The 20,493-nt window shown below is 41.4% G+C and overlaps 2 protein-coding genes across 14 annotated transcripts in view; one reads left to right on the plus strand and one right to left on the minus strand.

Annotated features, from left to right (window-relative positions):
- Positions 1-5,272, minus strand: part of sorbs2a (sorbin and SH3 domain containing 2a) — a 52,194-nt gene extending 46,922 nt beyond the window's left edge. For 2 of the 9 annotated variants that reach the window (XM_086034467.1, XM_086034466.1), the window contains exon 1: positions 4,771-5,271. The gene's annotated coding sequence lies outside the window, so the exon portion shown is untranslated. Of the gene's footprint in view, positions 1-4,770 lie in introns of all 9 variants that reach the window. The other 7 variants (XM_086034469.1, XM_086034470.1, XM_086034462.1 and 4 more) reach the window with 7 other exon arrangements.
- tlr3 (toll-like receptor 3) lies at positions 4,868-20,477 on the plus strand. 5 transcript variants are annotated; one of them, XM_086034478.1, is made up of 7 exons: positions 4,868-5,224; positions 10,338-10,417; positions 12,375-12,517; positions 14,881-15,300; positions 15,696-15,890; positions 16,312-18,167; positions 19,164-20,135. In XM_086034478.1, the coding sequence occupies exons 4-7, from the start codon at positions 14,902-14,904 to the stop codon at positions 19,399-19,401; spliced, it is 2,688 nt and encodes an 895-aa protein (XP_085890604.1). In that variant the 5' UTR covers positions 4,868-5,224; positions 10,338-10,417; positions 12,375-12,517; positions 14,881-14,901; the 3' UTR covers positions 19,402-20,135. The 5 variants fall into 5 exon arrangements, with proteins under 5 accessions (XP_085890604.1, XP_085890605.1, XP_085890606.1 ...); XM_086034479.1 differs by lacking the exon at positions 4,868-5,224 and adding an exon at positions 7,121-7,168; XM_086034480.1 differs by lacking the exon at positions 4,868-5,224 and having other exon boundaries at positions 10,261-10,422.
- Positions 20,478-20,493: the final 16 nt, after the last annotated feature.

The following is a 20,493-nucleotide window of genomic DNA, read 5'->3' on the forward strand; positions in this document are numbered from 1 at the left end:
ACTTGCCTTTATTATAAATTTGGCTTTTCCTTCAAATACATCTCTCCAATAAAATGCATTCCGATACATATATATTTTAATCATAGCTCTGCTTCAGAAAACAGGTGAGCCGTGATTGGTCGTTCCCTTCAACCCTTTCCAGGACAACTGTCAGTCACTACAGTGGACAACTACTCTTATCACTACTTATATCAAAAACTGTTAAAAGAAAAAAATCCCTAAAAATCCTGATGTAGCTTATCATACTTCGTGCATGACAGGGTTAAGGAAAAAAAGTGCCTACGTGTCTTTCAGTGTTACGTGACTAAATGACTTTGTGTGCTTGTAAATTTTTATAGCATGTAAGCGTCTTTGACTGTTGTGTTTTGGTGTGTAGAAGCATCCCTGAGTTATTCCAATCGGAAATCGGGGCCCATCACGTCATTTTCAGTTGATCTGTAGCTGCTGAATAAAGGTTGGCTTTTGTAATAGTCTTCATTTTTAAAGGTCACATAGCGACATAACAAATCTGAGGTACAAAGCTATTGCCAAATTGAACAGAAATACCTTGGTTTTAAGACAGAAGTCTGTCAGTACTAGACCTGGAATTTTCCGAGGTTTCATTAGTTGATGTTTTACACAAATACACGGAATGCCCTAGGCAGCCGGTTATTCTACTCAGTCGTAGCATTAGCGCTAACCTGCAATGCAAATGTGACTACAGTTTTATCAGATGGGACAAAGCAATGACATCACCTTAACCCTAAATATGCAAATCAGCCATGTCGCCGCAGGCATACACAGCTCCAAAAAGGGCCATCGACACAGTGCCAAAATGTAAAAACTAAACAACTGCTGGCTTCGACAAGTGTGTTGGTGACAAAGCGGTAACGCGAGTGAATCAAATCGACACGAGCACAGTTGGCCGAGCTATCGCAGGGGGTCCTCGGGGCAGTGACGGCCGGGAAATGACGGCCGGAACAGCTGCAGTTTCCCAGATCTCCCACTCACGTGCCAAGGATCACAGAGGAATGGCGAAAAGCTGACAAGCGATGGGCGCTAATGATGTAACCTCCAGAGCTATCAGGGGACCAATAAAACACAAAATGAGCGCCAAAGTACCCCATTAACGACTTAGCATTGACGGCTAGCTGAGCAAAAGGATTTGACGCTACACTCATTTTCAGGCCAAAGCCACCAGTAAAGTCTGTGGGCCAGTGAATCAAATGAATACATTTGATTCCAGTGTACCGTATTTCCTTAAATAGTAGCCGCTAAAAGACGCTGCGCCCCAATTTGTCACCAGGTGCGTCACCCACTTGAACAAATAAACACCACCCTAAAAGGAGCGCCACTTAAAAAAGAAAAAAAAAACGTCAGTATTTGTAATTATCAAGGCCTGAAAGATTAATCGGACGTTATTAGCTCTTTTAAAAACGGCCGTTTTCTTGAGACGTGTGAAGTTTTTAAGGCGACTATGATATTTCTCTGATAAGTCTTTGAATTAAAGATGGGTCTTTAATTGGACTTCCAGTATATTCAGACATCCGGTCGCTCCACAGTTGGGCTGTGCAATTAATCAAAATTTAATCATAATTATGATTATTGCAGTCCACGATTACAAATTGGCATAATCGTAAAACACGATTATTAATATGCATTATTATCCAACGCACTATGTTTGTTTACACAAAGAAATCATACTCGAATGTATACATTTGCACCTTTTTAAAAATGTTATAAGAATTTTTATACATTTTGTTTGGCCCAAAAGGAATTTACTTACATGTCTTTTTATTTTTTTACATTTAAACATTTTCTTGTTTTGCACCAAAAAATAAATGATCGTTTGAATAATCGCAATTTCAATTATTACCAAAACAATCATGATTAATATGTTTTTCATAATCGAGCAGCCCTACTCCACAGTGTTGTGATTGAGCCATTAGCAACCTCGTTTGTTAGCTACGTTTGTTTCACCACTCCAGTTTCACTTATACAAACTCCTGATAGATGCCTCTCCCCCTTTGCAGTTGAGTAAATAAACAGTATTTGCGTAAATATGGTGTTTAAAGTGTGGTCTTTCTGTGTCATCAACCCTACACTTGTGTCAGTTTGTGTGTTTATCTTATTCAATCTGTTAATTCTACCCACCGAAGCAAATGGCTGTAATCTGTACAACAGAGCCCGTGTGCTGTTAAGGCAGCAAAAGAAGAGAAAAAAAAACTTGCGCTGTCAACACTTAGCAGTCTAATCTCCAAAGGATTATGTCATTAAAGCTAAAGCTAAGGCGGTATCGCTTGTATCAATGAGTCTGAAAGCTTTTCGAGTTACTTTACTGTTCAAAGACAGGGATGGAAACATAAAAAAAAAAAATTCAAGGTGTAAAATTATGATTTCTGCCAACATTTTCCAGAAAAAAAAATTACCTTTAAAGTCTCACAAAATGTTCAAATTAAATGGCATCATTCAGCATACGGATGATCTCTGTTCAGTGAGCATCAAAGGATTAAGGATTTGCATCATGGCTTTTGCTTATTCTTTGGTTTTTTTGCGACACCGTACGTGTCATCATTTGATATCAAAATTCACAGTTTTTTTGCTTTTACCTTCTTTGAATAAACTTCTTTTGATTATTAACTTATCTATGGCTTGGATTCTATAGTTTCTGCACTAAAGACAACCAAAAAGTACTTTCATGTAAAGCTTTTATGATGGCCACAATTTGACAGAATACCATACTGTTCACAGTATTTCTCACGGTAAAAAGATTGAGTTACAAGTTCACTATCCCCCCCCCCCCCCCCCCCCCCCCCCCCCTCCCCCCACACACACACACACACACACACTTCAAACAAGCTGGCAGGTGCACCTGTGTTTACAAGCGGAGACATTTGATGACTACTACACATGAAATCTGCATTTAAGTCATTTTACTAACCTAGCCGAGCGCCCGGCAATATAAAAAGATTGCCCTACATTCAATCCCGCATTCTTGCTATTTTGCAGCATAGCACATGGGCCACGTAGGCCACAATGGGAGTGGTGTGACGTTCCCGGAGTGATAGTGTTACACTTTTCCCACTCTCCCGGATGGTCTCCCCCCCCACCACCACCATTCAAAGGACTCTGACAGATAAGCCTTATTGTTTTACCAACATCCCTTCATACCAGTTATACCAGTATGTTTCAATATGATGACAGGAGGGTCAAAATACTTAAGAGAATGCAGCATTTCACATAGCCAAGAAGGAATTCCTTTGACAATTCAAAACAAGAAGGTTAATGAGAGGGCGAATAGTTGGCTTTTGGGGGTCCACAAAATAATTTGCAGTAAGTTTCCCAACACACTCCTTAATCTAGTACAAAGCTCTCCAAGATGTCTTATTAAAACTTTTGGATTAGGAATGTGATGTCACTTAAATTCAGATGTGAGTCAAGGAAGGTGAGCAAATATGTTTGGCAATATAGTATCTAGTCAAAAGATCTGTCACCCCTGCATGAAGGACAGATTTATTTTATTTTCTCTCAGGTACACTTGTACGGATGAGGTGAAACACTGGAAGCTTGGAAGCACATACCTCAAAAGTTTCCAACGTGTCGATAAAACAATAAAATTCCTTTCTATCAGTACTAGTCAAGTTTTAAAACACATTCTAATTCAGTGGGTTTTTTTTTTCATTATTTCAATGTTTCCTGAATTATAGATTAATTCTTAAATCATTGTCGACATTATGAAGGAATATTGATCGAATTCTTTGGTCAACAAAAAAATTTTCATCATAATGTTTCATAATTTTGATATTTCAAAGGAGGCACCATTTGTCCTCTTGGTATTTTCTCAGTCAGCTTTATGGTGTGGATGATGCTTTATGACCTGAAATGACTTTCATTTCACAGCTGTGCATTATCAAGGGGTTAGTGTCTTGAATTAATTGACCTCTTAATGTGTTTGTGACATTTGAATGTGTTTCCAGACTTTTTGACTGGTACTGTACTAAAATTGAAATACTTAAAAAAATATATGGCATTCAGTTGAACTTGTGACAGTTGATTAATTGGCAATAGAATTGTCCTTGGAAAATTGTTTCCCCTGACCCAAAATGTTTGAGAGCACCTTCTCTTTATGAATAATAACAGTGAAATTTGGTCCTATGGTCAAGCAAAACTGAAAACAGCTTTTATTTATATCCAGAGTAGCAGGTCCTTAACTTCTTTTTACACTTGATCAATGACAATAAAGACACCTATTCTTTTGTAATCTCTCAACAAAGCACCGGTCCCCTAATTTGTGTACCTAAAAAGACTAAATCATTTGTAACTCAAAACGTATTCTGTAGAATGCATGGATGCATTTTACAGCACTCAGGCAATGACAATAGCCATTATGCGGCATTGAGGGATTAAACCAGTCAGTCTGATCATTAGAAGTCTTTTGTTTACGGTATAACTCCACGTCTTTAATCCTTCCGGTGCTTAAAGAAGAGAACAGACGTATCCTTTTTTTTTTTTTTTTATATATATCTCGCTTATCTCTTCCATAAATGTGCTGGAAAAAGAGCGGCTCAATTGAACGCACCAAGGCAACGACACGGGCGACCTCGGCCGGCTTGTCTGTGCTCATCTGCCCCGGTCGGTATCTGTCGCGGACATCCACGGGGCACTAAAGCTAATGGTATCCACGTGGAAATACATTCAAATAAAATAAAATGACATTCATTTTCTTGAATGGTGGGTTGGGGTGGGGTGGGTGTCTGACGAGAGGTGATGTTTTTTCGGTAAGGTGCCTACCTTAGCAAAGCAGCCTCGACCTGGCTAGCTTGTCAGCGTCCTCCATGTCAAATAAAAAGAAAAAAAAAGTCCTCACTTAGACACTCAATCACACGCGTATACAACACTACACACCGGTTAGGAGCGAGCGAGGCAAACGGCCGTCCACCTGCTAACAGTCCACCTGCTCCCTAGTAGCCTGCCTGCCTGGTGGATTCACCACGGCTGGCAACTCCCACCGCTCACAGGGGGGTCACCGAGTGGAGGGGATCGAATAGCAATGCGGCGAAAATGTCCGATGCCCCCGCCCGCCTGCTGCTCTCTGGCTCGCCCTCCAGCTTCCCCTCCGCTCTTCCCCGCTCTCTATCTCTCCCTGGCGACAAGGACAAGCACCGTCACGGGAGGCGGAGAAGGCGAGAGCTCATGTCGTGTTACGAGCCGGCGGTTCGGAACTTCACTAACGTCAACCGTCCCAGTGAGTTAGTATTGACTGGTACTGCGCAAAATGGCTTCTCTAAATTGCCCTCCGACATCCTGTAAGCAATTTGCGCGCGGTAACCCTGGAAACTGGCTACTGTTAACCCGTTAGCAACTTTGTCTATACGCAAACAGCAACAGATGTTAAAACATACATTTCTGTACATATTTGGATGAGTATTGACTACTACTTCAGTATGCAAACTTCCAAGCCTGTGATCAGTTTTCCCCTATAATCATGAGAGTGGGCTACAGTTAGCCTGTTAGTATTGAAGCGTGATAACTGCCTATAAACATTTTTGACTGGGCTATGTGGCTTCTCTAAATTGCCCACCGACATCCTGTGAGCAATTTGCGCTGGGTAACCCTGGAAACTGGCTACTGTTAACCCGTGAGCAACTTTGTCTATACGCACACAGCAACAGATGTTAAAACACATACATTTCTGTACATATTTGGATGAGTATTGACTACTACTTCAGTATGCAAACTTGCAAGCCTGTGATGAGTTTTCCTTATAATCATGTGAGTGGGCTACAGTTAGCCTGTTAGTATGGAAGCGTGATAACTGCCTATAAACATGTTTGACTGGGCTATGTCATTCATATGTACTGCAAAGTTGTTTGAACATATTGATAAAGCCCTTTGAACGTATTGACACATACCATTCATTTCAATGATAAACATTACCTTGGGTTGTAAATGTTTCATTTCGTGAATACTGAATGCATTAAATTCACACACTGAGGTTCCATTGTGTTTGATTAGGGATAACATCAGAGGTGGGCATTCCGTCAGTCCGTCAGTGACGAACACCTGTTTTGCTGACGAATGACGGGAAGCATTTTAAAAATGACGGGATTATCGTCCGTCAGTGTAATTGTCACGAACCATGTCACTGACGGATTCCCGTTTTGCTGACATATTTTTGACTGACGGACCTACGGACTTCTGAACGAACTAACTGACAGACTAACTGACAGACTTAACTGACAGACGGACTGACCAACTGATGATTACAACTCGGTTTGTCACGAAAAATCACGATCTGACGAATGATGGACGGGTACCCAGGCCGCTGATGGATGATGAGTGACGAACCAGCAAAATTTTGTAAAATGCCCACATCTGGATAACAAGTTTTCAATCTGCACATTTTTCATGAAAGTAAGTTCATCAAGAAATGAGTAAAAGTACTGGAGAAAGTCCATATAGAAATGTGTAAAAATAGCATAGAAGTACCAGTAAAAATATCAAACAGAGGTTTCTTCATTTATGGGATTCAAATTTAGAGCTTGAGTGATAGTTGACCTTTGTGTCAACAAAACCTCTTTTGTGTGTCCGTGCATCCGTATTTGTGTGTGTGCACGCGTTTGGTCTTTTATCACATATGCTCTTCTGTGCATTATGGCTCAGCCCTTGAGTCAATTTCACCGTTATCACCTGGAGGCCTATTTAGAGGCTATACATTGTGACTGGGCTGAGAGGGAAATGATGGCAATACATTACCGACGTGATAATCCAATGTTGTTGCAGGTTCCGATGTACTCTTGGCACGGCAATTAGACGGCGATTGAGGATACGTTAAATGTATTGTAATTTGTAGCCACTGTGGTCTCTGCCCTAATTGAAGCTGTGCCCCCAATTAATCACTGGCTGCCTTGTCCAGATTAAATATGAACAAATAAGGTTGTAACTACCTTTACTTTTAGTCATAAAACCAATTTCTGAAATTGATATCTTTACTTCAATACAATGATGTTAAAGCAGATGTGGCATCTATGGCATCTTCACAAGCACAGATGCTATCTATAAAGTGAAACCAGCAGCCTGGCACACTGATTTTTTTATTTTTTTATTTTTATCAGAGTGCCTTCACATCTTTCCACTCTCAAGAGGATCCACATTTGGAACAGCTGATATGGTGAAGTTCAGCAGTCTGGTCAGTGTTAAGGCTGCATGACGGTGCTGAATGGGGTTGTTGGAGTAAATGAAGTCATGGTCTGACAATGACATCGAATAAGCGCTTTGTAGGCAAGCTTCATTGTCTTGAGAGACGGTTAAAAGCCTCAAACCTTCAGCCCCCGTAACATGTCTTCATCTTTTATTCAGTATAATATGCAGTGGTGTTTTTAGGTTTTAGATCCGGGGTCACTTTTGAAACTGAGAACTGAGAGATTTCTCACATTAGGAAAGAGACAAATATCATTAAGGAATGATTCATTTTTAAAAATCACTGCCATTGTTCACAACTGATCACTTCTACAAAGTTCCAAGAAAATCACAACGTTCCTCAAATAACTCCCACAACATTGGTGAGTTATTTTCTCACGTCCTTGGGGGGGCTGCCGGGTGCCCGCGGGCAACAAGTTGGGGACCTCCGTTTTAGATTCATAGGGCTCACTTATAACTAACCAAACACTTGTTGCTAGTTGGACTTCTTGGGATCAATTATAACTTGTTGCTAGGCAGAATTCGTAGGCCTCAATTATAATTACCGGCGACCTTTTGCTCATCCGATTTCATAGGTTCTATCTGTCCGGCGGTGTCACTTGCCCCTTTTTTTTTGTCAGTTGCTACTCACTGTATATCAATCGTTCAAATAAAATGAATTGAAAATTAGGACTTGTTGCAAGGCAGAATTATCATGGCTCACTTATGACTGCCCCGACACGTGTTAGGCAGAAGTCGGAAGACTCCATTTTAACTGCCCCGCTACTTGTTGTTTGGCAGAATTTGTCGGAATATATTGTAGCTTGTTGTTAGGGCAAATGCATAGGACTGAATTATAACTTGTTGCTAGGCAGAAATTGTAGGGCTTGATTGTAACTGCCCAACCACTTGAAGCTTGGCTGAATTCGGAGGGATCATTTATAACTACTTAGGATGGATTCAAGAATTCATAAGGCTCGCTTACTCTTTTTGTCATCTGTGGATGCTTCAAGCTACCTGCATCATCTCTGAAGTGACCCTTAAACATACAGTATTTCCTATGATAACACCAGCCTTGATGACTGTCTGTAGTGTGCCAGAAACCTGTTCTACAGCCTAGTTGACCTTTGGTTTTAGCATTCAGCAAATTTTTTAGCAATACAGCCCTGATTTATCATGTATGCCACTTGTTAGGACAGATGGGTTAAAAACAAATTGAGCACAAAATTGTGAACAAATCAGTCAAATTAGTAATATTCTTGAAGGCTCAATTAACGGCCACTTGTCTCACTAAATCATAGGGCTCTATTGTTGCTTGTTGATAGGCAGAATTCTCAGGGCTTGATTATAACCGCCAGGCCGCTTTTTGTTTAGCCAAATTCATAGAGCTTGACTATAGCCGCCGGTCTGCTTGTCGCCAGGAAGAATTCGTATAACTGTCTGCAAGCTTGTCAACAGCCAATAGTTCTGATTGTGAGCTAGAAATTCTGCCTAGTGACAAGTGGATCGGCACTTATTATGCCCTACAAATTGTTCCTAGTGAGAAGTGGATGAAAAGTTGTAATGGATACCTATGAAATCTACAAAGCAGCAAGCAAATGGGCAGTTATGTTTGTGCCCTACGAGCATTTACTATTATGCCTTATGAATTTTGCCAAGTGGCAAGTGGATAGGCATTTGTAATTGACCACTATAAAATCATTCTAAGGACAGGCGAATAGGCAATTATAATCGAGCCCTACAAATTACGCCTCGCGACAAGTACTTAGGCAGTTAGGATGCAGCCCTACGATTTCTTCCTAGTGATTGATAGGTGAATTTGATAGGCAATTTTAATCCTATTACGTCTACCTAGCGACAAGCTAATGGGCAGTTATTATTGAGCCCTATAAATTTTGTCTAGCAATAATTAGCCCTATAAATTTTGTCTAGCGACAAGCAAACAGGCAGTTAATTGTGCGCTGCAAATTCTGCCCAGCAACAAGTGGCAGGGCAGTTATAAGTTATGACTTCTTAGGGGATAATTGTTTCGAAATTGTTATTCTTTGTCATCCGCATCCACATTCATGTCTTTCCCGACGTGCTTCTTATTTGGCACTTCATCTCCCTTGTGCAGCCAACTTTGTCATGCACCTCTCTTGCTTCTCCTTATGAGGGCATGGAGCAAGGAAGCTGGCGCGTGTTATGCAACGCACCTCTTAACGTCTATCAGAGCACAGCTAGCGATAGACAGTGCCCTATTACATTTTTATTATGATTACACTTTTGAGGCCAAGACTGGCATCTGATACAGCACAGCAGGTGTTGTTTGAGCCTCGGATGGGGGAATTGGACTTAGATTTTTGCAGGGCATTTTTAGAAATGTTTCATGTATTGATGACAATGGTGTCACAAGGATTTCGGATGGCAGAGACTACAAAAATGTTATAATGTGCATGCCAGGCTAGTAGTTGGTGATCTAATTGATTATTTAAAATGGCATAATTAGTGTTTTTACAATTTTTATTCGATTGTTTATTTGGATTTTTTTGTTCATTATTAAGTTGTATTTTACAATGTAGTACAATACATTTGCATTCTCTCTTTAAGAACTGTAAACGTATTTGGGTGCAATAATAACTTTTATGTGTACGGTAATACATTTGAATTAAATCCGTATTTTAGTACAATTTCTTCAGTTTTCATATATTTAAACATTGTTAATGTTCATAGTGTTACAGTTGCTTGCAATATGAAATGTACGTTTTAGGAATAAAAATCAGATGTTAACTGAGCTTAGTCTCGCAGCCAGTGCATTGAATTGTGCGTAGTTACTATCAATCACTAGCATTTCATTGCTAAGTAGCCTCTTAGAAGAAAGTATGTTTAAAAACAAATCTTTGGAATTCCTTCCGTTCTTGTCCTCGGGTAAAGCTGCAAATCCTATTGGTAGATTTTCGGCTTCTATAATTAAGAAATGGGCCCATTAATCCAATGATGAAGGGGGGGGGGGGGGGCAACAGAAGGTCATTAAGGACCCTGTAGCGGTGCAGTGGTACAATCCTAATACATGTAGACATTTTGGGGGAATGAGTTAGCAGACTGCGGTTAGGACCCCACGGTCTTACATCATTCTTAAGGCTTTGCAGGATTTTTTAGGATGAGGAATTTGACCCTGAATCTCTCCTGTTCCTTTTTAGGAAACAAGGCTTAGAATATGACCCACGAGAACATCTGTGTGTTCAGCCAGGAGGACCTCAACACTGAAGGAAGTTAGGAAGTAAGGTCTTTTTACTTTTATTTGATTTTTGGATATCAAGACAGAACACTGCCATTGTGTTAACTACTGGCAAGGAAACTTCAATACAGACATAAACACAAAAAACGATTGTTTTATATGGAAATTTTTAATATTATGATTTTTTTTTTAAAGTGGCCTTGTGTGTTTTTGTGTCGCTTGTCAATTTAAAAAAAAATCCCAAGTATTTCGAAACCAGAATTGGGCTGTGTTCACATTTCGTGGAGGAATTACTTTGTAAACCTATAAAAGCATTTACTAAAAATCATTTCTGTGTTTTAAGCAAGCAAGACACAGCCACCCGCCAAGCCATACAATGAGTATAATATATTGTGTTTTACAAGAATGCTTAATTATATTTCTGATTTCTAATGGATGAATGACATAACAAAGCTTACAGTCATTGTCGCCAAAATGTACACGAGTGTTGCATAGTTTGCTGGTTGCATTCAAGCGATTGGGAGCTGAGTGAGCCCCAATAAAATGAAAAAGTCGCCCCTCTTTTTATTTTTGTCTATGTCATCTTTCTGTAGACACCCACTTCTTCCTTGATTGTAACTCTCTCCCTTTATGGTTTGTTCATTGTGAGAAAATGCAATGTAATCTGTGTGCGGACTCAAAAGCTTACCCAGGCTCACCATTTAGGGCTTTCAGCTGTTTCCCATATTCATATTTTGGGAAACCAGCTATCCAATCCGAACAGAGCTTATTTACATATTGAATATTAATGAGAAAGCCCCCCGTTCAAGATGGCAGGCGTTTTTGACCAACTAGAAAGAATAGCTTGAAAAAAAGGCATCCTGGGCATTTCCAAACAAATTCTCTTGCAAACCGAATAAAAGAACATCATAGATCATGAATGAAGAAACTGTGGCATGGGACATTTAACTTCTTTTTACATTAATATGATAGTTAAAAGTGTTCAAATACTTTGGGTTTAAGGTCATTTGACACTTGTATGGTCAGTTAATAATGTTAAACTGTGATTTAAACTATTGCCTCTCAAGGCTTATTGATGACCGCAGTTTGACCCGCTACAAATAATGTTTATTTTACTTCCTGTGGGATTAATTATTTCTAATATTTTTTTTCAAAATCTCCTATGTTAGTCAGTACAAATCCCACAATTTTGACATGCAGTACAAATATGCTGATAGACAGACTGTACGTTGTATTCATAATCACTACAGTATATGTACATACTCTGGTGTTTCGGTGTACTGTACTGCCCTGCAAAGAGTCAACTGTACAGTGCATACGATATTGATTGTATTGATCTCTCTGTCACTTTGCAACGAGAAGAGAGCCAGACAGTCAGCACTTAACAACAGTCCCACCATCATTTAAAAAAATGCTCTGCAAACACCTTTCTGGTCACTTTTCTTTACTACGGCTGAGTAATTTTTCTTTACTTTAGTTTAATTGCAGTCTGCAGTGTTACTCATTTTTAAACCTTAGAATGTGGGTTGAGTGAAACATTACCCGAACGGGTAATAAAGGTTATATAATACACTGGCACAATTGATGATATCTCTAACAGAATCCTAACTGCAACATTGCTACCCTATTTTTTCAATTTCATCGAAGAAAAGAAATGAAAACAGAACTCCCAAATTTGCCGGTTCACATGCCTGATTAGACGCAGAAGTTACTCCGGCAGTTATTGTCGATTTGCATATGTACAAGAAGAGACCAGTAGACTCGCCTCACACACATACACACACGCGCTTACATGCACACACCCTCCCATTGATGACGAATGCAGCAATGGCCGCCCGTGTTAATCCCTTACTCATCTGATTCCAAGTGTCTTCCAGATTCCTGATTCCTGAAAGAATTCAGAACAACCAAAAACAGATGCTCTGCAACATCTAATAGTGCTTGGATCTAGGGTAGTGTTAATTATTTACCACATTGTCGTGTTTTTTGGTTTTGACAGGTCTACAGCCATCGAGTCACTGGAGCAAAGCCCCTGGTCGCGTAAGCCGCCGCAGCTTAGCAGCAGACTAAACCATTCAGGTGCCGCCTATCCCAGGACAGGACATTTGTGCTCTATTAATCTGAGGGAGGGAGGATAAAAAGGTAAAAGCAAGGTGACCTGATACGATCGGTTCGTGTTGTTAGTTGTCAGGGATTACCAAAGGATGGTGAACCCCTGGTGAGCCCGAGTGCTCTCCAGGGGGTTTGTGCATGTTTCAAAATTGGTATCGTAATTATCCGTTTGTAGTGTTTGTATTTTTTGCAAGAATGCTTCTGTCACAAAATAAAAATATTAGATATTAACATTTCCTCTGTAAGATTGAATTTGTTCAAAATGGTCAATTCAATTAAAAATATATATTTTTCTCCAGTGACATAAAATCTAGCTCTGCTATGCCTAGCTGTTGCATCTACTTAATGTTATGTACATTTTTTATTTTTCATTTTGAAAGTATTTTTCTCATTCATTTCTGATTTTGTGTTTTTATTTTGATATTTCTGTTCCTTTTTATTTATATAGATTTTTATCATGTATTGTCATTTTTAATTTTCGTTTGTTTTGTTTATTATTTTGTAATGTAATGCATTATTTTTTTATTGCATTTGTGTTTGTATTTTTCATTTTTTATTTTTCTAACATTTATTTTCAATGATTATATTCAAATTTGATTGTTTTATTTTATTTCATTATTTTACTTTATTTAGTTTAACTATATTTGCTTTTATTATTGACATTATTATTTATGTAAAGTTCCTTATACTTGAAGTCATTTTTTTGACTTTTAAAAAAAAAAAGTAAATTAAAAAATATACCGGTATATACATTTTAACAATTGTATTTATTAATTTTTTTAAATTGATTTTCCAATTTTATCATAATAATAAAGGTCACCAAAAAAATCTCCAACATTATCAATTGTCATGCAAGTCTAAAAATAAGTTAACCACTGTTAAAATGGAAGAAATTGCTACACAAAGCCACAACAGGTAAATGAGAGTAAAAAAACCCAAAACAAACAAAGCAATGGCAGTCAGCAGGAAGACAGCAGCTGAAACAGAGCTGTGCTGTCCTCTAGTGGTCTTTTTAAGCAACCGCAGCCTATCCCAGTTGACTTCAGGCAAGAGGCGGTACTGCCGGGACTGGTTGCCAGCCAATGGCAGGGTACCATTCTACTCTCATTTACACCAATGATCGATTTGGAGTCTTCAATGAACCTAACATGCATGTTTTTGAAATTTGAGAGGAATAACCTTATGTTTATGCCCATAATCGAGCATTAAAAGAAAAAAAACAGACTGATTCAGATTTCACTCAACATGTTGCTGACTGCATATGAAAAGAGACTCAGTAGAAAAGTTGCTCCACCCAGGTCTGTTGTGTGGGTATTCCCCAGTTCTTTCATGCATGCAGCTTGAGTGTATCAAAACAAGTTTACTTTACTGTTCTCACATGTGTGAGGGTGTGTGTATATGTGGGTGTGTGTATGTGTGTCAAGGCCAAAGTATGTAGACGCACCGCCCACTCGAGAAACTGGCAAGAAGCTATTTTTTTTCCATTTGACCTGGATTATGTTTTATGCCTGACGGTCAAATCATTCTTACTGGAGGAGTCAAAATGGAGACCCAGCAGACAAGTTTCCTCCTGCCATCTTGGCATTGAAAAGAACAGGTTTCAAGTGGTTGTGTGTGCGTGCGTGCATGTGGGGGCGTGTGCGTGTGTGTGTGTGTGTGTGTGAGAGAGAGTTTTAGTTTGTGCACACTGCACAAAGAGAAGCTCCTGTAAGAAGAAGTGAAAGCGGAGTTAGAAATTTCATGTCCCGATCTATTTGCTCTGACAATACTCATTTGTTGAAGTCTCGAATGTCTGCACTGTTGAGGAAATACGACTTCTTCATTTGGAAACTATGAGCTCCAGACAGGGGAAAAACCTGGTAAGAAGTCGGAGAAAATGACAAAAAATATATAATGTAAACAAAGGTTTTGGCTCATTTTGGATTGTGTGAAATAACTAACAGCAAACTAGGGGATTGGCTCACTGATTTTATTGCATAGCTGGCAAACAAAATGCACCTCCAAATGTTTTAATAACCCCACAAAAGAAAATCCATAGCAGCAGTCTGTTTGAAAATAAATACAAATTCTGTAATTATTGATGTTGAAATTATTCTATGAAATTCGCTACATAAATAAAGTTGTATTGTATAACAATAGGCTCATTTAAACAATTCCACTGTAACGGTTGGTCCATTCATTAGCTAGGTGCTTGTGTTTTTTATCTACAGCCCCAAAAAACTACCTTTGATATCACTGAGCCACTTCCCTATTTATTTTGTCATGTCTTAGCACGTTTGGAGGTAGCATCAAGCCCATAACAGAGACAGGATGACACTGATGAATGATTTTTAATGGTTTTTGAGTACCTTCTCAAAAGACACTCCAAAACGGATTCCCTTTCATCCCACCAGGTGATCCTTCTGTGCCATTTCATGTTGGTTTTCCTGGCCGAGGCCTCCCAGAAGAAGACCTCTTGCCGCATCCAAGGCACCCAAGCCGACTGCAGCCGCCTGAGCCTGGCCGCCGTGCCGCCCGACCTCCCCGCTTATATCACCAGCTTGGATTTGTCCCACAACCGCCTGAGCCAAGTCCCGCCGCTGTCCCTGGCCCGCTACGCAGGTCTCCTGCACCTGGATGTCAGTTTCAACAGCCTCACCAATCTGGATGGTGGGCTGTGCCGGGCGCTGCCTCTGCTGCAGACTCTCGACGTGGACCACAACGAGGTGCACGTCATCCAGGAGGAGGATCTGAGCGCGTGCGGGAGCCTGACCAAGTTTCGCTTGTCAAGCAACAGGCTTAAGTTGAAAGGGGAAGTCTTCGCCGGGCTGCAGGTACTCGGATCCGCTATCCGTGACTTACCTTTACATTCTCTTTTCGAGCAGAGGTCAGAGTGAAGCACATGTGAGCAATGTCATCGTAAGCCTCGTGTTTTAACATTCGCAATTCAAGTCCCGAGTTTCTGTTTGAAAAAGAAATCAAGAAAGCCAAGTAAAGATAGATAAGTCAAGTGCATGCTAACTCAATTCATGACTTTTGTTAAGGAGGTCATAAGTCAAGTCATATCACCGTATCTTGCTCATAACATACATTAGTTAGGGATATTCGGCTTTTGGATTAAATTTCAGCTTTATCCTGAAATTTTAAGATTTGACCAAGCAAGTTCCAAGTCCTAAAATTACCTACTTAAGTAATCAAGTCATGTGACTCTCCTAATTCTGCCTTTCAGAATCTGCAATTCTTGGATGTGTCCAAGAACAACCTCAACTCGGCCAAACTGGGCTCCAGGCCTCAGATGCCCGACCTGGTGGAACTCAGGCTGGGATTCAATACATTCTCAACTTTGGCCAAGGATGATTTCACTCTCTTTAGGCACTCGGCATCTCTGCAGGTCCTCAACCTGGAATCCGCCATTGTCAAAACAGTAAGGAGAAACTGCGGAAAGTATTTTCCCCCCCCCAAAAATCTGACATTGAATAAGTCCTCCTCAGCAGTATTTGGTGCTATACTGTGGCAGTTTGACATTGGCGAATCATCATCTGCGTCAGAAAGAAAGTTCACAATTTTCTGTCCTTGTGTTGAATGAAACATCTACGAATGGGGATGCCTGCTTTGGTATGGCGCTTGACATTTGCTTTATAATGCGTAGTAATGCCGCCTACAGGACTACAGTGGAACTGTAGCGCCTGGCACGTCATGACTTTTTCAATCGAATGAGTCTGAGACCAGTGATTAGTCCTGGGTGTAGTCTTCCCTTCGGGCCCAAGTCGGACTGTGTGTTGCAGCACTCGATAGGATATTCAGTTTAGTGGTTCAAATAACCTTGTCTATGTATTTTTCTGCAGGTGGATCCTGGCTCCTTCCAGCCCATTTCCCACATGCACAACTTAATCATGGATGGGAGCAACATGGGAACGACAGCTATCTCCAAACTCTGCGCTGCGCTGTCGGGAACGTCTGTCCGGAAATTGTCCCTGCAGAGAATGAAGCTGGTCACACTCACCAATACCACCTTCAGAGATTTGCAGCAAACCAACGTCACCTTGCTGGACCTCTCCGGCAACGGCTTGGGTAAAATCGAAGAGGGCTCGTTCCGGTGGCTCGGCAAACTGGACACCCTCGTTTTGTCGGACAACAACATCAAGCACTTAACCAAGCGGACGTTTCAGGGTCTTGACAGTTTAAAGCAGCTGGACTTGAGGAAAGCTCTGGTGAAAAGTCATACCTCCTCCACGCCCATCATCGACGACTTCTCCTTCCAGCCATTGGGTGCCCTGGAGACTTTGTGTTTGCAGAGGACTTCGGTCCGGGAGGTTACCGAGCACACCTTCACAGGCTTGAAAAGTCTGAAATATCTGGACCTGAGCTGGGGCAGCTACGTGTCGCTGAAAAACATCTCCAACAAGACACTGGCGTCGCTGGGCGGGTCACGGTTGCTCAAGCTCAACCTGACAGCGACGGCCATTTTGCAGATTCAACACGGCGCCTTCTCCCATTTGGGGAATCTCACCCACCTTTTTCTGGATTTCAATTACATCAAGCAGACTCTGAGCGGGGCAGAGTTCCGAGGCTTGGGTGGACTCCAGGAGCTTCACATGTCCTTCAACCGCCAGACCATCACGCTCAGCTCCGCGTCGTTTGTCGGCGTTCCCCTTCTCAGGGTGCTGACGCTGAGTAAAAGCCTCACGGCCATGTCCTTGAACTTGGATCGTTCTCCGTTCGAGCCCTTGACCAACCTCGCCTACTTGGACCTGAGCAACAATAACATCGCCAACTTGAGAGCCAACCTGCTGAACCAACTCGTAAACCTGAAGGTCCTCAAGCTGCAACACAACAACCTGGCGCGGTTGTGGAAGGACGCCAATCTCGGAGGGTCCGTGCTCTACCTGCACGCTTTGGAGAATTTGGCCAGCCTGCAGATGGACAGCAACGGACTCGACGAGATTCCTGCGCAGGCGCTGAGCGGGCTGAGGAACCTGCGTGAGCTCAGCCTTAGCAACAATCTACTCAACGACCTGAAGGACTCTGTGTTCGATAGCCTGACCTCCCTGAAAGTCTTACGTCTCCAGAGGAGCTTGATCACGGCCGTGAGGCCCGAGGTGTTCCGGATCCCTTTGGCCAACCTTAGCTATCTCTTCATGGATAGGAATCCCTTCGACTGCACGTGCGAGAGCGTCCTGTGGTTTGTGACGTGGTTGAACACCACCAACGCTACCGGCATTCCCGGACTGAAGGGGGAGTACAGGTGCAACACACCGCTGGCTTACTTCAACCGCTCCATCACAGATTTCGAGCCTTTCTCCTGCAGGGACATGGCGCCGTTCCGGGCGCTCTACATACTGAGCAGTACTCTGGTGCTGCTGCTGACCGTAACGGCGCTTCTAGTGCGTTTCCACGGCTGGAGGATCCAGTTCCACTGGAACGTCCTGGTCAACCGGGCTTTAGGCTTCGGCGACGCCACGGTGGAGGAGGGCCGGCAGTTCGAATACGACGCTTACATCATCCACGCCGAGGTGGACGGCAGCTGGGTGGAAAGAGCCATGATGCCCCTTGAGGACAAAGCGTGCAAGTTTTGCCTGGAGGATCGGGATTCGGTGCCAGGAAAGTCCCAGCTGGAGTCCATCGTGGAGAACATGAGGAACTCCCGTAAAATTCTTTTTGTGGTCACCGAAAGCCTCCTCAGTGATCCGTGGTGCAGCCGGTAGATCGCTTTTTTTTTTTTTGTTCTTCTAAAACCACTTTTGTAAAGGTGGCCTAGGTTAACAAAGGACTAGCATAAACCGCCAATAAATTATGAAGCTTGAGAAATGGCTACTGTAAATCGCCCAAAAGTCGCACAGGTTAAAAAAGAACTGACATAAGCCTTCGAAAATAAGACTACTGCAAATCCCACAACATTTTTGCAGGTTAAAATAAGACTCTTCTAAATCCCTTACTTCCAAACCTTTCTCAGGCTAAAGTTGGAATATCAGAAATCCCCACCCAAATTACACAATTTCAAAAAATCCTACATCAAATCTCCCAAAAGTTGCTCAGGCTACAATAAGACTGCTGTAGTTCCTCTTGTTAAGATAAGTCTACAGTTAATCCCCTAAAAATTATACAGGTTAAAATAAGACCACCATAAATCCTATAAAAGTTTCATGCATTAGAGTTAAGACTTTGGATAATCACCCCTAAATTGCGCAAGTCTGTTGCAAATTGCAAAAAAAATTGCACTGGTTCAAGTAAGACAACCATAAATCCTCCAAAGGTTAAAATATGACAACCCTTATTCCCCCCAAAATTGCCCATCTTAAAACAAAACTACCTTAAATCCCTTGAAAATTGTGGCGGTTGAAGTTAGACTACTGTTAAAGTTATGCAGGTTAAAATAAGACTACCATAAACCCCCCACAATTGCACAATTATACCAACATTGTAAATCCCAGTGGTAAGAAATAAAACATAAATTCTCCAAAAGTTGCAGGGGTGAAATACTGAAAAAAAAAACCCATAAATGGCGCAGATTAAAATAGAGGAACACTCCCACTAATTCCGGAGGTTAAATCTTAAATCTCCCCAGAATTGACTCTTAACATATGACTGCCATAAATCCCACAAAAGTTGCCAAGGCTAAAATAAGACTGCCGTGATTGCCACAAAAGTTGCACAGGTGATTTTTTTTTTCATTCGACGTTTGTTTCCCTTCATGCAGCTTCAAGGCCCATCATGCATTACACCAGGTGATGGAGGCCAGCAGGGACTCCGTGATCCTGGTCTTCCTGCAGGACGTACACGACTACAAGCTATCGCGCTCGCTCTACCTGCGCCGCGGCATGCTGCGACAACGCTGCGTCCTCCACTGGCCGGTCCACAAGGAGCGAGTGGTCGCCTTCCGTCAGAAGCTGCTCATCGCCCTCGGGATGACCAATCGATTTCCACCCCTGCTTTGAACGGCCTTGCGGGTTTTGGCGCAGGTTAGGGAATTTGTTTTCACTTTGGTGTGGATGGTACAGCAAACCTAGAGTCCAAAAAATGGTATGACCAAATAAACAAATGTGACACGATGTGATGGAACATTTTATTAGTTACAATTGCTGCACAAGAACTCAAGTCTACTTTTTGGTTGTCATATTTGGTCAGACATAGGATCCCCATATCATATCCACATTGTATCGCTAATATTTGGTTAGTTAAGAGAGTATACATCAAATTGTAAATTATTTCCGGGAAAATGTCACTCTGTATCTAGCCATCCATTCTATGTATTGCATTTGTTCTCAAAATGAACTGACAATTTGCATCTTTGTGCCATGAAAAAATTGATATATTTTAACTTTAGTACTATTTTATGCAGTGATCTAACAGAAAATGACAATGTTTTTTTTTTTATCCACTGTTAAGAATACTACTGCACTTTTATTGGCACATTGTAGCCTCCTCATTTAAAATTGCCACAGTGACATTTAGTGGCTATTCCCACTAACTACGTGACGTGAATAACACATGAACTCTTGCTTGTCTGCATTAGGGCAACGGCTAACTGCTCCTATCCCAAATGACTCTCTCTCGGTAGATCCTGAATTGGTCGAGAGCCAATTGTGTGTAATTCTACTTCTTTTAACACCAAACACACCCTGTCATCATTAGCAGGTGCATTTCTAAACTGCCCGGGAAAGAAAGATCATGATGCCTCCCTCCCTCAAAAAAAAAACAAACAAAAAACAGAACGATCGATCATCATACATTTATATTATTTAATAATTCATATATAAGATAACACATAAGTACCACTTTGTGTTGTTGGACTGTAAGCATATTCCAACGAGCCTGCTTGTATCATTTCATTGTCTGTTTCCAGTTGTGTCATTGATACGGACCACAACAGCTAGTGAGGGGCCTCAGCCCTTGGCAATTGCTTGGTTCGCCTACCCTGTTGCGGCGACTCTGATCATTACATAAAAAGTCCGACTTCAAGCACAGTGACCTGTTTGTAGTCAAAGATAAACAGCACAAGGGCGGTAAAGGTCAGCCCCTCCCACCCC

The sequence above is a fragment of the Filicampus tigris genome, chromosome 6 (genome assembly GCF_054856515.1).
Source record: "Filicampus tigris isolate MCC_2025a chromosome 6, RoL_Ftig_1.0, whole genome shotgun sequence".
In the NCBI taxonomy this organism is placed as follows: domain Eukaryota; kingdom Metazoa; phylum Chordata; class Actinopteri; order Syngnathiformes; family Syngnathidae; genus Filicampus; species Filicampus tigris.